Below are 12,375 nucleotides of genomic sequence, written 5' to 3' on the forward strand. Positions count from 1 at the left end.
CCAAAGTTTAGATTTGGTTAGAAAACAAATGGACAAAGATGAATATTTATTAGAGATATTCATGATCCCTGTAGGTTCTTTCCCAGCCGTTTAGGAAGCCTAGACAACTAGAGCATGGAAACCAGAAAGGGAAATTCTGAAAGTGACCAGCCTAATTTCACTACACGGACTAAATGAAGTGAAAACAACAAATAAAGTGCAACCAACAAATTAGATTTTTTTATATTCAGTTTTAAATCAAAGGTGTCGTTACTCCACATGTAAGAATAGGGTTAAATACGTATATGTGGGTCAAGATGGTCAAAAATAGGTGCCTAAATTTAGGCTCCAAATTCCATATTAAAGCCCCCAAACAAGTGACCTAATTTTCAAAGATGACAAACAGCCATCAGCTCCCACTGAAATCCACTACCATCTCTATTGGGAATACTCATGAATCAAGCTGCCCACCCCAACTTGTCTCCCTTCTTCCACCGCATCCAGTGTTTCGGCCTGTCTCATTATCTGCTTAAACGGAAATGGACAAAGCCGAATGACTCATCTTTCCTCCCAAACCCTCTCCATTTTGCTCCTTCTCCGCTAGTCTTGACAAAACTACCATTTTCCGTCAGTCCGGCCCACATTATTGGGGTTGTTTTGGACTCCTTTTTCTCCCTTGCCCCTCACATCCAGGCCTTATTGAAATCTGGCATGTCTTCGCCCTCAGCATCTCCAAGTACCATCTTTTTCCTTCCATCCCCCTGGCCCCATCACTAATTCACGCCCCACCTTGACTATTGCAACATCTCCCTCTTTGGCCTCCCAAACACAGGCATCACACCCTATTCACACTGTGAAAATAGCAGCTGCTACACTCCCTGCCTGTCGATCTGATCAAATCGCTCCTTTCTTCGAATCGCTCTGCTGACTCCCCATCTCTTATCGCATGAAAATCACGCTTCATATCACCACTTTCTAAGCTCAAAATAATTCTGCCCTCCCTATCTAGTACCCTTGTCAAGCTTCTCTTCTCCCCCCACATCCTCTCTGCTCCACCGGGGTTACTACCCTCAGCTGCGTTTTTTCCAGCTTCTCACTTCTTTGCCTCATCTTATGCATGACCTTATCTGCCAGGCCTCTACTCTGTCCACATTTAAGTCCCTCTTGAAGACCCATTTCGGCCATGGTGTCAACAGTGAATCTAGCTGTCCCATATAGTCATTTTTAAAAGGATATATGATTTCTGCTTCCCGCTAATCTCTCTCTGCTGTTAGATTATGAAGTTCCTCATGGCACAGGCTGTTCCTACTTGGCTTTTCGGACAACATCTAGCACATAGTGGGCACGACCATGAACAAACTAGAAACAACACTAATAAGTAAGTAATCATAGCTAGCCATGTTATGTCATATGACGAGATGAGGCCTGATTCTGATCTCGTTTAGACCAGTGTCAATCAGGAGAGATTCCAGTGAGATTATTGGAGCTAAAACTCACGAGAGCTCAGAATCAGGCTCAAAGTCGGTAATGGTTAACAAGTGGTCATATCCTCCAATCCAAATTCTTTTAATTGTCCTTTTTTTTATTCCCTAGCAACAGACTTCTATAGAGCTTATTATAGTACCCTAATGTCTACATTTTCCCCTCCTGCCTGCATGACCAATAATCCTTGGGGGTACATTTCAGACTCTACACTTCATATGTATGTATGATAAATTATGTGCACCCATATATGTGCCTATACTCTGCAGGCACAAACACCAAAATAAGTAAATAGTTTGAACCCTTGCCTTTGCACAAGTGTTACAACTCTGTAACACTCATGCAGGTATTTGCACCTATAAAGCATGTGTGCATGTATGTGAGATGCACTACTTTGCAGATCAAGCTGAAAATTTGGCCCTTGATTTCTGTTTTCGTCTCCTGACATGGAATTCCCCTTTACATCAACGATGATTCTGTGCATACATTAAATAGCATTGCCTCTGGTGTTTGCAGACAGCCTAAAAGAATAGATCAAAGAGAGCTATGAACTGTCCCCATTCAGCTCAATTTGGTGTTAACTCTGAAATCTAGTGGTGCCATTTAAAAAGTCAGCATTGCTAAAATGATCAACAATGGAATATTGATCACAAACACCCAGCAAAGTGCTTATCCTACAGTCCTAATTCCGAGACAGAGTAAAATTCAGGGGCAGAGTAAAATTAATTGCAATTAATATCAAATAAAACAATGAATGCTATGCTGATTGTATTAGTCACTTTCAGATTAATGTAATAAAACCCTCCACTTTTTTTAAAAATTCACCTGAAATTGCCACAGATTTTCCAGTCCAGCCCCAGTGGAGTGTAGCAGTAAGGAGCAGCTCTTGGTACAGTATTTAGGTTTACCTTGCCACAGATTCCATGGGCCTTGATTGCACCTAGAGCATGCAGCGTGTATATTCTGCCTAAACTTTCTTGGAACATTCAGCAGCAGATTAACTGCCTCCCACCACACCACATCTGGAACATTCAGCAATCGGTAAGCGGTTAAGTCATTTCAACTCCCTGTGCCTCAGTTTCCCCCAAAGCGCTTTGAGTTCTACGGATGAAAAGCGCTCGGTGTTATTGTTATCAGTAATCATCCATGACAATATTTAAAAGGTACAAACACATTTCCTTTTTACAGCAGCCCAACATATAGAATGAGTGGAACTTCATTTATACAGCATGGTTTAATTGCTGGGATCGGCAAGTCCCTTCTGCTCACATGCCGAGGCTTTGTAGTTACATACGGAACGTCTTTAAACTACTTCAAACGTGTGGCACCAACACCAAGTACAGTGCATGAGGTAACAGACAGGCTGTAGGCAGGGCAGTCCCCAGGGGGGCGGAGCCTGGAACAACCTCGCCCCTCTGGCCCAGGCCCCGCCCCCTTCCTCCAAGGCCCTGCCCCTCCCCCATCCCACCAAGCCCCCGCCCCCGCCTGCCTCTTGCCGGCTTCTGCCTCCTCCCGGGGCGGGGGCGGGGGCAGGTCGCTCGCTCGCTGCTGCTGGCACCAGCCCCCGCCTCGGTAGCCCCTCCCCCAGGCCGCCCTGTACCCCGCGTCCTGAAGCGTGTGGCCCCCCCAGAGCGCGGGGACTGAAGTGGTTGCCCTGGTCTGTCCATTGGACCGGACGGCTCTGGCTGTAGGTAGCACAGACCGCTCCATCCATCTGGATCAGGAGTGTGGATGTGTGAAATACTCCCAAGGGCACAGAGAAGATGCTGTTTCAGTCTAGCCCATTATACCCTAAGCAGGTATCACTGTCCTTACTAAGTGGGCGCCGATTAGACCAGGTATCTAATCACGCCCCATCTTTTTATTGATCCCTGATCCTTAAAGATCCCATTTGTCAAGCGTGCCCGTCAAATATTTATTTTTTTCCACAACATTCACTGTAGAGTATCTTTCAGCATGTGCTGCTCACTTGATGCCTTTGGAGAGGATGTGGTTGTGGCTTTGACAGAAAGGAAGCTTTACAGCGTTGCCTAGATGACAGATGGAAAGATAAGACCCCAAGCACCTACGCTGCCTTTCGAACACCTTTTTTTGTGAAAAAAATCAACTACCCTCCTTCTTCTTACTCTTTCCTGGACTCGTGCGGGGTGTGCAGCGGGTCTGGGACCGGCGTACTGGGTCCTGGAAGAGAACCGTGCCCTGCCGAACAATGAATAATTGCGTTCTCCTGGAAGAGCAGCTGATCAAAAAATCCCAGCAGAAGAGAAGGACCTCTCCCTCCAACTTTAAAATGCGCTTCTTTGTTTTAACCAAATCCAAGCTGGCTTACTTTGAGCATCGCCACGGGGTACGTGAGCCATTTTCTCTCTCATTTTAGACTCTTTCTGAGTAAGAGTATTGAAAGGAAGGGGGAAACTGCATATGTTGTTAAATCCCAGTAACCCAGTACTTCTGGTCCTGTTACAGCAATGTCTACTCAAACCTACTAGCTGAGGGCCCAACACTGCATTCCTTGCCTACCCAAAACTTCCACATGGGTCAGTGGTGGTTTGGTGTGTAGAAGGAATTGAGGCTCAAACCTGGCTTTATCAAAGAAATTTACAGAAATCTGACCTAACTGCCATCATACAAGATGTCTAACAGATGCTATACGGGGCAATTCAGATAGATACTGTTGTTGGTGGGTGGCGTATTCTGATCAAGATTATACAATCGGATAAAAGTGATTCCTGCTGTACATTTCAATTTCATTTGGAAAATAAGACAAACACATTTTTTCCCGGGCTATTCATATACAGCAAAAGGTTGATTCTCTGCGAGGAGACCATTCCAATGCTTGTTAATAAAAACTTCACAGTCAGGTTCTAACAGGTTCTTTTGTTTTAGGGAGTAGGCTTTAAGAAGGGATATGATACGCTCGAACTAAGCACACTTCTCTATGTCTCTCTAGACCTGATTTGTTAAATATAACTATGAAAAGAATTAGAAGCTAATGTGCATTAGTAACCTTTATGAGTGCTTTTCTCAAAGCAAAAATCCCACCCCTTCTCCTTTAGTACATACAGGGGTATACGATAGGCTCCTTCATCTGCTATTTGTAACCTTATTCAGTTTGTTTGCGGGGGTCATCAAACATGGATACCAGTACGTTACTTTACATTAAGGTAACATTTATTGCTGCTCATAAGTGTCGTTTCTCTCCAGTTTGTGCGGCCATATTTCTTTTGCATTTGTAAGAATACGTTAAGGCAACATATTATGCATGTGTTTTTAAAAATACAATATTTAAATTATAAAAAACATTATTGCTGTCTAAGATATATATTTCAGTTTGACTGAGACTATCTGTGCTATGGTCCAAATGTTGTCATTTGAAGAGTTAGGATGTTATTACAACTACTTAGCATGGTGAGACCAGATACCATTTTCTTATGTGCCTAAGTGATTTAGGAGCATCAGTCTCTCTGGGTCTGATTTTCAAAAGCATTTAGTTGCCTAAAGATGCAGATAGGTGTTTTTCAAAATCCTCCTGAATGCCTAAGTTAGTTAGGTACCTAACTTCCATTAAAAGGCACCTTACCTGGTTTGACACTTTTGAAAATTCCATTAGGCATCTATCTGCATCTTTAGACACCTAAATGCCTTTGAAAATCAGACCCATTGACTTTCAGTAGGACAAAAGCGTAGTCACTTAAGTGCTTTTGAAAATTTTACCCACTAGCATCCGAAACTTCTGATGAGGCAAAAATGGGACAATGTATAGGGTCCCTTACAATAAACATATTGAAGCAAAATTTTCAAAAATATGTCTGTTTACAAAAATCTGAGTATACCAAGATAATTTGATAGCAGCCTTCAACTACCTGAAGGGGAGTTCCAAAGAGGATGGAGCTCGGCTGTTCTCAGTGGTGGCAGATGGCAGAACGAGGAGCAATGGTCTCAAGTTGCAGTGGGGGAGGTCCAGGTTGGATATTAGGAAATACTATTTCACTAGGAGGGTGGTGAAGCACTGGAATGGGTTACCTAGGGAGGTGGTGGAATCTCCTTCCTTGGAGGTTTTTAAGGCCCAGCTTGACAAAGCCCTGGCTGGGATGATTTAGGTGGGAATTGGTCCTGCTTTGAGCAGGGGGTTGGACTAGATGACCTCTTGAGGTCCCTTCCAGCCCTGATATTCTATGATTCTATGATTACAGCATATTTGGCACGAAGAGCTGAGGTGCTTACCGTACCTCAAATTTAAATATACTGAACCTGAGCTTCACTAGGTGTAACTTGACATAGCTCCATTTAAGTCAAGAAACTATGCTGACTTAGACCAGCTGAGGAGTTGGCCCTGTCTATCACTAGGTTTATCTGCTGGAGGCATGTATATACAATGTGCACATGGCTATTCGTATATACATCTATGTACATATCGATAAATGTAGGGCCTGATACTGCACTGTGTTACATTGGTTTTGTGCCAGTGTAAACCATCATATCAGGTCCATTCTGTTAATAAAACCCCCTGGTGCAAAATGGAGACGGCATTAGTGCAGATAAGGACTCATAGCTCTGAAGATTGAACTCCTCTGCTTATCTACCACAGAGCAGGTAATCCTGTACAGCCTTCAGCATTGCCCTGCGGTCTCCATTCCAGAGAGACTAGGTCTAGGGCTGAAGCCTGTGCTACACACCCTTTCAGTCTTCGCTGGTCTGCTCAGTCTTCCAAGGACTAGACTGACACCACCAATTCTTTTCACAGGCGGTGGGCCAGTTTAGAATTAAAATACCTGCCTGACACAATGGTTTACCAAACGTCTAAAATCAATGAATACATGCCTCAATGTGAGGGTCTCTTCAGATGTTCATTGTAATCCTTTGGCAATGAATATGAACAGAGATTTTTCTAGAACATCTCTACAAGCGTGGTACAAAGATTGACTGTGTGTATTTATTCCTCTCTTTGGGCTCAACACTGCAAAGTATTGTGCATCCTGGCCCCATCCACCCGGGAATAAGCACATGCTTAACCCCAAGCAAAGCACTTAAACACGTTTAACTTTAAGTGCATAAGTAGTCCCACTGATTTCAATGGGATTGCATACACTTACCGTTAAGCATGCCCTTAAATGTTTTGCTGAGCTGAGACCAAACCCACCAGCCCCTAGCAGTATCAAGCCCTTTTTGTGTATTACAATGCTCACAAGTATAAAAGGACATGGAGCAAAGCTGTGACAGTTAAAGGGCCGAAAGTAACTACATCAAGGAAGTATTCAGGGAGAAGTCCGCCAGCAGTATCCAATGTTATGGGCGCCATAAAGGCAAATTTTTCAAATAATCGTAATGACTTTTTCTATTATAAGACAACATTCCAGAGACAGAAAGCTCTATTCTCCCCTTGCTCGGAGTGCGCAATTGCCATCAATGCTAATGGAAGATATTTACATACATCAGTCAGAGAATGAACCCCAAAATAACTAGCGACAATAAGAGGCTGTGTTTTCTGAAATTCATTATACAGTGCACAATGCACGGCTGTCTTAGCATAAAGCAGAGCCGTGATAATAGACGCATGAAGTCCATCACAAGCTCCCTTATTATAGTATGCAAATCACTTCTAAAAGCAAAATTTTTTGTTGCTAAGGGCTGATCCTACAACTACTTATGCACGTCAGTAGCTGTACAGATGGGAGTAGTCCTATTGCATGCATTGTAACAACTTCCGTGAGTTAGGTTACTCGTCTTAGGGACCAATCCTGCAAACACATGTAAGTAACTTTATTCCTAACAAGTCTGATGAGACTACGCCCATGGTTAAAGTTACTCATGTAAGCAAATGTTTGCATGGCTGGGCCCTAGGTTTGCATTATTGAGAGGGAAGCAAACAAGTGAATCCCTTGAGAAATGTTCCCTTAAGGTCAGATTTTCAAAGTTATTTAGGGGCTTGTAGACACGGACTACGGTGGGATTTTCAAAAGCACCTAAGCAGATTAGGCACCTGTCTAGAGCATAGGTGCTGGAACTAGGGTGCTGCTGCACCCCCTGGCTTGAAGTGATTACCAATAGACACAGGGTTTACAGTTTGGTTTAATGGCTTTCAGCACCCCCACTATGCAAATTGTTCCAGCGCCCCTGGTCTCGAGGCAGATATAGCAGAAGGATGGTGTAGTAGTTAGGGCACAAGCCTGGGACCCAGTAGACATGGACTTAAGTCCCTGCTCTGCCACAGACTCCCTATGTGACCTCGGATGAGTTGCTCTGTGCCTCAGTTTCCCAGATGTAAAAATGGGGACACTAGCACTGCCTCCCAGGGATGTTCTGACAAACAGTGTCCATGTAGCAAGTACTCATGGAAGAGTCTGGATCTCTGCCTCATTTGCTGATACCTTGCTGGTAGAATCGTAGGACTGGAAGAGACCTCAGGAGGTCATCTAGTCCAGTCGCCTGCATTTATCTAGACCATCACTGACACGTGTTTGTCTAACCTGTTCTTAAAAACCTCCCATTATGGAGATTCCACAACCTCCCTAGGCAATTTATTCCAGTGCTTAACCACCCTGACAGTTAGGAAGTTTTTCCTAATGTCCAACCTAAACCACCCTTGGTGCAATTTAAGCCCATTACTTCTTGTCCTATTCTCAGAGGTTAAAGAGAACAATTTTCTCCCTCCTCCTTCTAACAACCTTTTATGTACTTGAAATCTGGTATCATCACGTTTCCTCTCAGTCTTCTCTTTTCCAGACTAAACAAACCCAGTTTTTTCCATCTTCCCTCATAGGTCATGTTTTCTAGACCTTTAATAAATGTTGTTGCTCTTCTCTGAACTTTCTCCAATTTCTCCACCTCTTTCTTCAAATGTGGTGCCCAGAACTGGACGAATACTCCAGTTGAAGCCTTATAAGCATGAAGTCAAGTAGAAGAATTACTTCTCACGTTTTGCTTACAACACTCCTGCTAATGCATCCCAGAATGGTGATTCATATTTAGCTTGTGATCCACTATGACCCCCAGATCCCTTTCTGCAGTATTCCTTCCTAGGCAGTCATTTTCCATTTTGTATGTGTGCAACTGATTGTTCCTCCCTAAGTGGAGTACTTTGCATTTGTCCTTTATTGAATTTCATCCTAGAATCATAGAATCATAGGACTGAAAGGGACCTCAAGATGTCATCTAGTCCAGTCCCTGCACTCAAGGCAGGATTACATAATAACTAGACCAGGGGTTCCCAAACTTGGTTCGCGGCTTGTTCAGGGCATGCCCCGGCGGGCCGTGAGACGCTTTGTTTACCTGAGCATCCGCAGGTACGGCTGCTCGCAGCTCCCAGTGGCCGCGCTTCGCCATTCCCGGCCAATGGGAGCTGCGGAAAGCGGTGCGGCCCGCCAGGGGCTTACCCTGAACAAGCCGCGAACCAAGTTTGGGAACCCCTGAACTAGACCATTCCTGACAGATTTGTCTAACCTGTTCTTAAAAACCTTCAATGGCAGGAGATTCCACAATCTCCTATTCTACCACCTATTCCCAGTCAACAAATCTCCATGTATTTACAGGACCTTGTGCTTTCATAACAGTTTGTATTTGCCATGGACGTGATCAGAGATAATGTGGACATCAGTAAGAGGAGCTGAACAATGTTTTATCAGGCCTTCGATAGAAACGTGAATCCATACCAGGTCATCAGTTTTTAAGAAGAGGGCATGATCTGGCCCAGGCAAAAATGTGAAGACGAATGGTTATTTTATGAAGCAGCTATCAAATGGACAAAACACCCTTATATTAGTAACAAAAGTACGAGAAAGGGGAAAGAGGCTGTTTCTATGGTATAAAGTCGGCCTTTGCATTGGATTGCTTACTTTCAATGTCAAAAAGCCAACATACCTTTGCAAGGAAGGTTATGGGCCTGGTTCACCACTGTTTTAGGCCTGTGTAACTCCAACTCCGATCGAAACCATTTCAAAGCTGGAGTAACGCAATGGTGAATCAGCCCATTGTTTGCTAAGTGCGTAGAGTTGCAGGCTCAGATCTGGTGTAAATCAGTAGAGCTCTGTTGACTTCCCTGTAGTTCCTCCTGATTTATAGTCCTTCAGTGGAGCTGTGCTAGTTTGTGCCAGCCGAGGGGCTGGCACACAGGATTTAAATGAAGTAAGCCCACCTTTTCTGTAACGGGGATGCCAGCCAGCAAGCCGACCACATTAATCCTCAGTGAAAATTTCAGCAAGTAACTTCACAACAGTGGGAGATTTTTGGATGGAATTTGTTTTGATCAAAGACTTCGTTGTCCCCTGAGAGATGACATTTAACATTGGAAGGAAAATTGCACAAAGGTCTAGTTTATAGAGAAGAGCCCAATGAAACATACATCATACGGCGCGTAGCACAACCGGGCTCTGATCCTGTGGGGGCCTGAAGGTGCTGCTGTAACTCATTCTTGTTATTTATTATTATTCCGATGAGCGTTTTCTAATCTGCATTCAGATGAAACGTTTCAATTCCGATAGAGGACGCTGCCCTGATTCAGTGTCTTCACTGAGCTCAGCAAACAGCATGTGTGCATCTTTCCTAACGGAGAACTCCCCCTCTTCCCTCCACTCCTGGGGTGGGTGTTTCACGGTGTGGTGCACTAAAGTAATTCTCTGCAGATTCCTGGAGGGACACCTAGCAAAGGGCGGCTAGTCTCCGGCCACCCTGCTCCATAGCTGCAGAGCCCAGTGCCTGCTGGGGTTTCCAATTGTCTGTGGGGAGTGGAGATAGAGCAGCAGAGGCAATGCTCCCCTTTTCTGCCCCAGATCCTTGTGCCCAGCCCTGCCGCTTACACCAATGGAGGAGATCTGGTGCCAAGGGATGTTGATACACTGGCACGCACTGTACGGTTTGAAGCACTCCGCGTACAGAATACCTCCAAGTCCCACACACATCAGAATACAAAACAGAACAGTAGAGCAAAAATGAAGGATGCTGTCGCTCAAGCAGGAAAGCAGAGGACGACATAGCAGCTAAGACAATTATTGATCCCCATGTAAGTAGAACTATTGAAGATTCCATAACAAACTTATTGAAAGTTCTGCTATACAGAATATTGCCTACGACAGATAGATATGTCTCAGCACTGGCACACACTGTCCATGTTACCATCTTTTCACGTGTCAAATAAACAGCCATATAGGAGTATTAAAAAGCTAAACGTATCACGCAAATCAAAGCATAGGCACAATAACCCAGAGTCTCTTGCAAAATCTCAGTAACATCACTGATATGTCTTCACCTTCCTCTGAAGCATTTGTACTGGCCACTGTCAGAAATAGGATACTGAATTAGATGGACCATTGGTCAGATCTGATCAAGCAATCCCTACATGCCTCATAAAAAAACGTTGTTTCCAAGTCGCGGCAAAATATTTACTCCAGGGCAAATATCATCTGTCAGCGACACCAGTCCAGTTTTCAGCACTTCTCAATTCCCTAATAATAATATAATGAAAACCCTGCATGTAGCAGTGCTACTAGATGGAAAGTAACCACGTAAATGGAATATTCAAGGATATAAATTTCATCAAAAACTCTCAGTGATAAGATGTATTAACAGGATTGTTGTCATTGAAGTCACTGCGGTTTCTAATTATTATTTACAGGGTCCTGTAATGTTACATTTCTGACATGGTTACTGACGGAGAAGGTCGATCTAAGCAGCAGTGTGAAAACCAGAGGCCATATTGTACCATCAATTTTTAAGCAGAATTTGCTCAGGCCAGCTCCCAACGAAGCCTTTCCATTGAGTTTAATGGCAATGGGATCAGGCCCAAAGCGTGACACCTGCAGACAAAAACATTCCAGTAATTAACAAACGTGCTGTTTGCCAGGCATGCTTAGAGCAACATTGTGCTTTTTTTCCTTTCCCTCTGGATCCCTTTCCTGGCCTGGATTTCCAGTAGCTCCATTGACATCAGAGGGACTATTCATATGCATAAAGTTAGCTGCAGGTTTAAGTTCCTTGCTGAATTGGGGCCTTTTCCCCATTTTCCTCACTCCATCCTCAAAGGACTTGGTGCCTCTTTCCTTCCGGCAGTGCAGAATTTGCCGTTGTTCCCAAGGCAGCTGGCTAGCCAGAGCTGCTCCTTTACATGACCAGAGTGGCTCTTAGAACTCAGGTCTCAACTTCCTTTTGCTGTCACTACAGCACTGGTCTCCTGATGCTAATTTTACCAGGAGAGGAACTGGAACCGAAGCCCCAGATCTGACCACCCCTTACCACTGATAAATCAGGTCTGAGCGTGGTGGCTTGGGATTTTATTTTGTCACTTGACTTGCAGAAAGAACTACGTGTAACTAGGGTGATCAGACAGCAAATGTGAAAAGTTGGGATGGGGGTGGGGAGTAATAGAGCCTATATAAGAAAAAGGCCCCAAAATTGGGACTGTCCCTATAAAATCGGGACACCTGGTCACCCTACGTGTAACTGAAAAGAACATTGAAATATTGTGCCTGAGTTTGCTCATGAGGGGCATTTGTTTGCTTCTGTCCTTGACTAAAATGACATGTCTGTATGGGATGCTCCCTTAACTAATGTCCTGAAGGCTAAATTCAATTGTTCCTCAATGGCCTGTGTATGGAGTGAGCTGCATTGCAACGTCCCAGGACAATCCCCGGGAAGGAATTCTGACTCAGAGTCCTGCAATTCCTTCTTTTGTTCCCCTCTTGCTCTCTGGGGTCCCCACTCCATACCCCTTCGTTAATAATCCAGTTTTCTGCTCTATTTTGCAGTTCACCAATCCAGGTCTCCCATGTCACTCATTTCTAAATGGTCTTTAACCTATGAGATCACTCATCTTTCCCTTCTCTCTATCTCCCATCCTGTTTATCCCGCGTTACTTTCCCCTTCCCCACCATCTTTTAGTTGTGGGTGGGGATTTCTGAAGCATTAAATAAGTACTATAGTTTT

At 44.2% G+C, this 12,375-nt stretch overlaps 1 protein-coding gene across 1 annotated transcript in view; it reads left to right on the plus strand.

Moving 5' to 3' along the window:
• Window positions 1-3,497: 3,497 nt before the first annotated feature.
• Window positions 3,498-12,375, plus strand: part of ITK (IL2 inducible T cell kinase) — a 40,576-nt gene continuing 31,698 nt past the window's right edge. The window contains exon 1 of the mRNA XM_005300006.4: window positions 3,498-3,808. Within this exon, the coding sequence (XP_005300063.1) occupies window positions 3,671-3,808 (138 nt within the window). The 5' untranslated portion in view covers window positions 3,498-3,670. The remainder of the gene's footprint in view (window positions 3,809-12,375) is intronic.

This window comes from Chrysemys picta, chromosome 8 (genome assembly GCF_011386835.1).
Source record: "Chrysemys picta bellii isolate R12L10 chromosome 8, ASM1138683v2, whole genome shotgun sequence".
Classification (NCBI taxonomy): domain Eukaryota; kingdom Metazoa; phylum Chordata; order Testudines; family Emydidae; genus Chrysemys; species Chrysemys picta.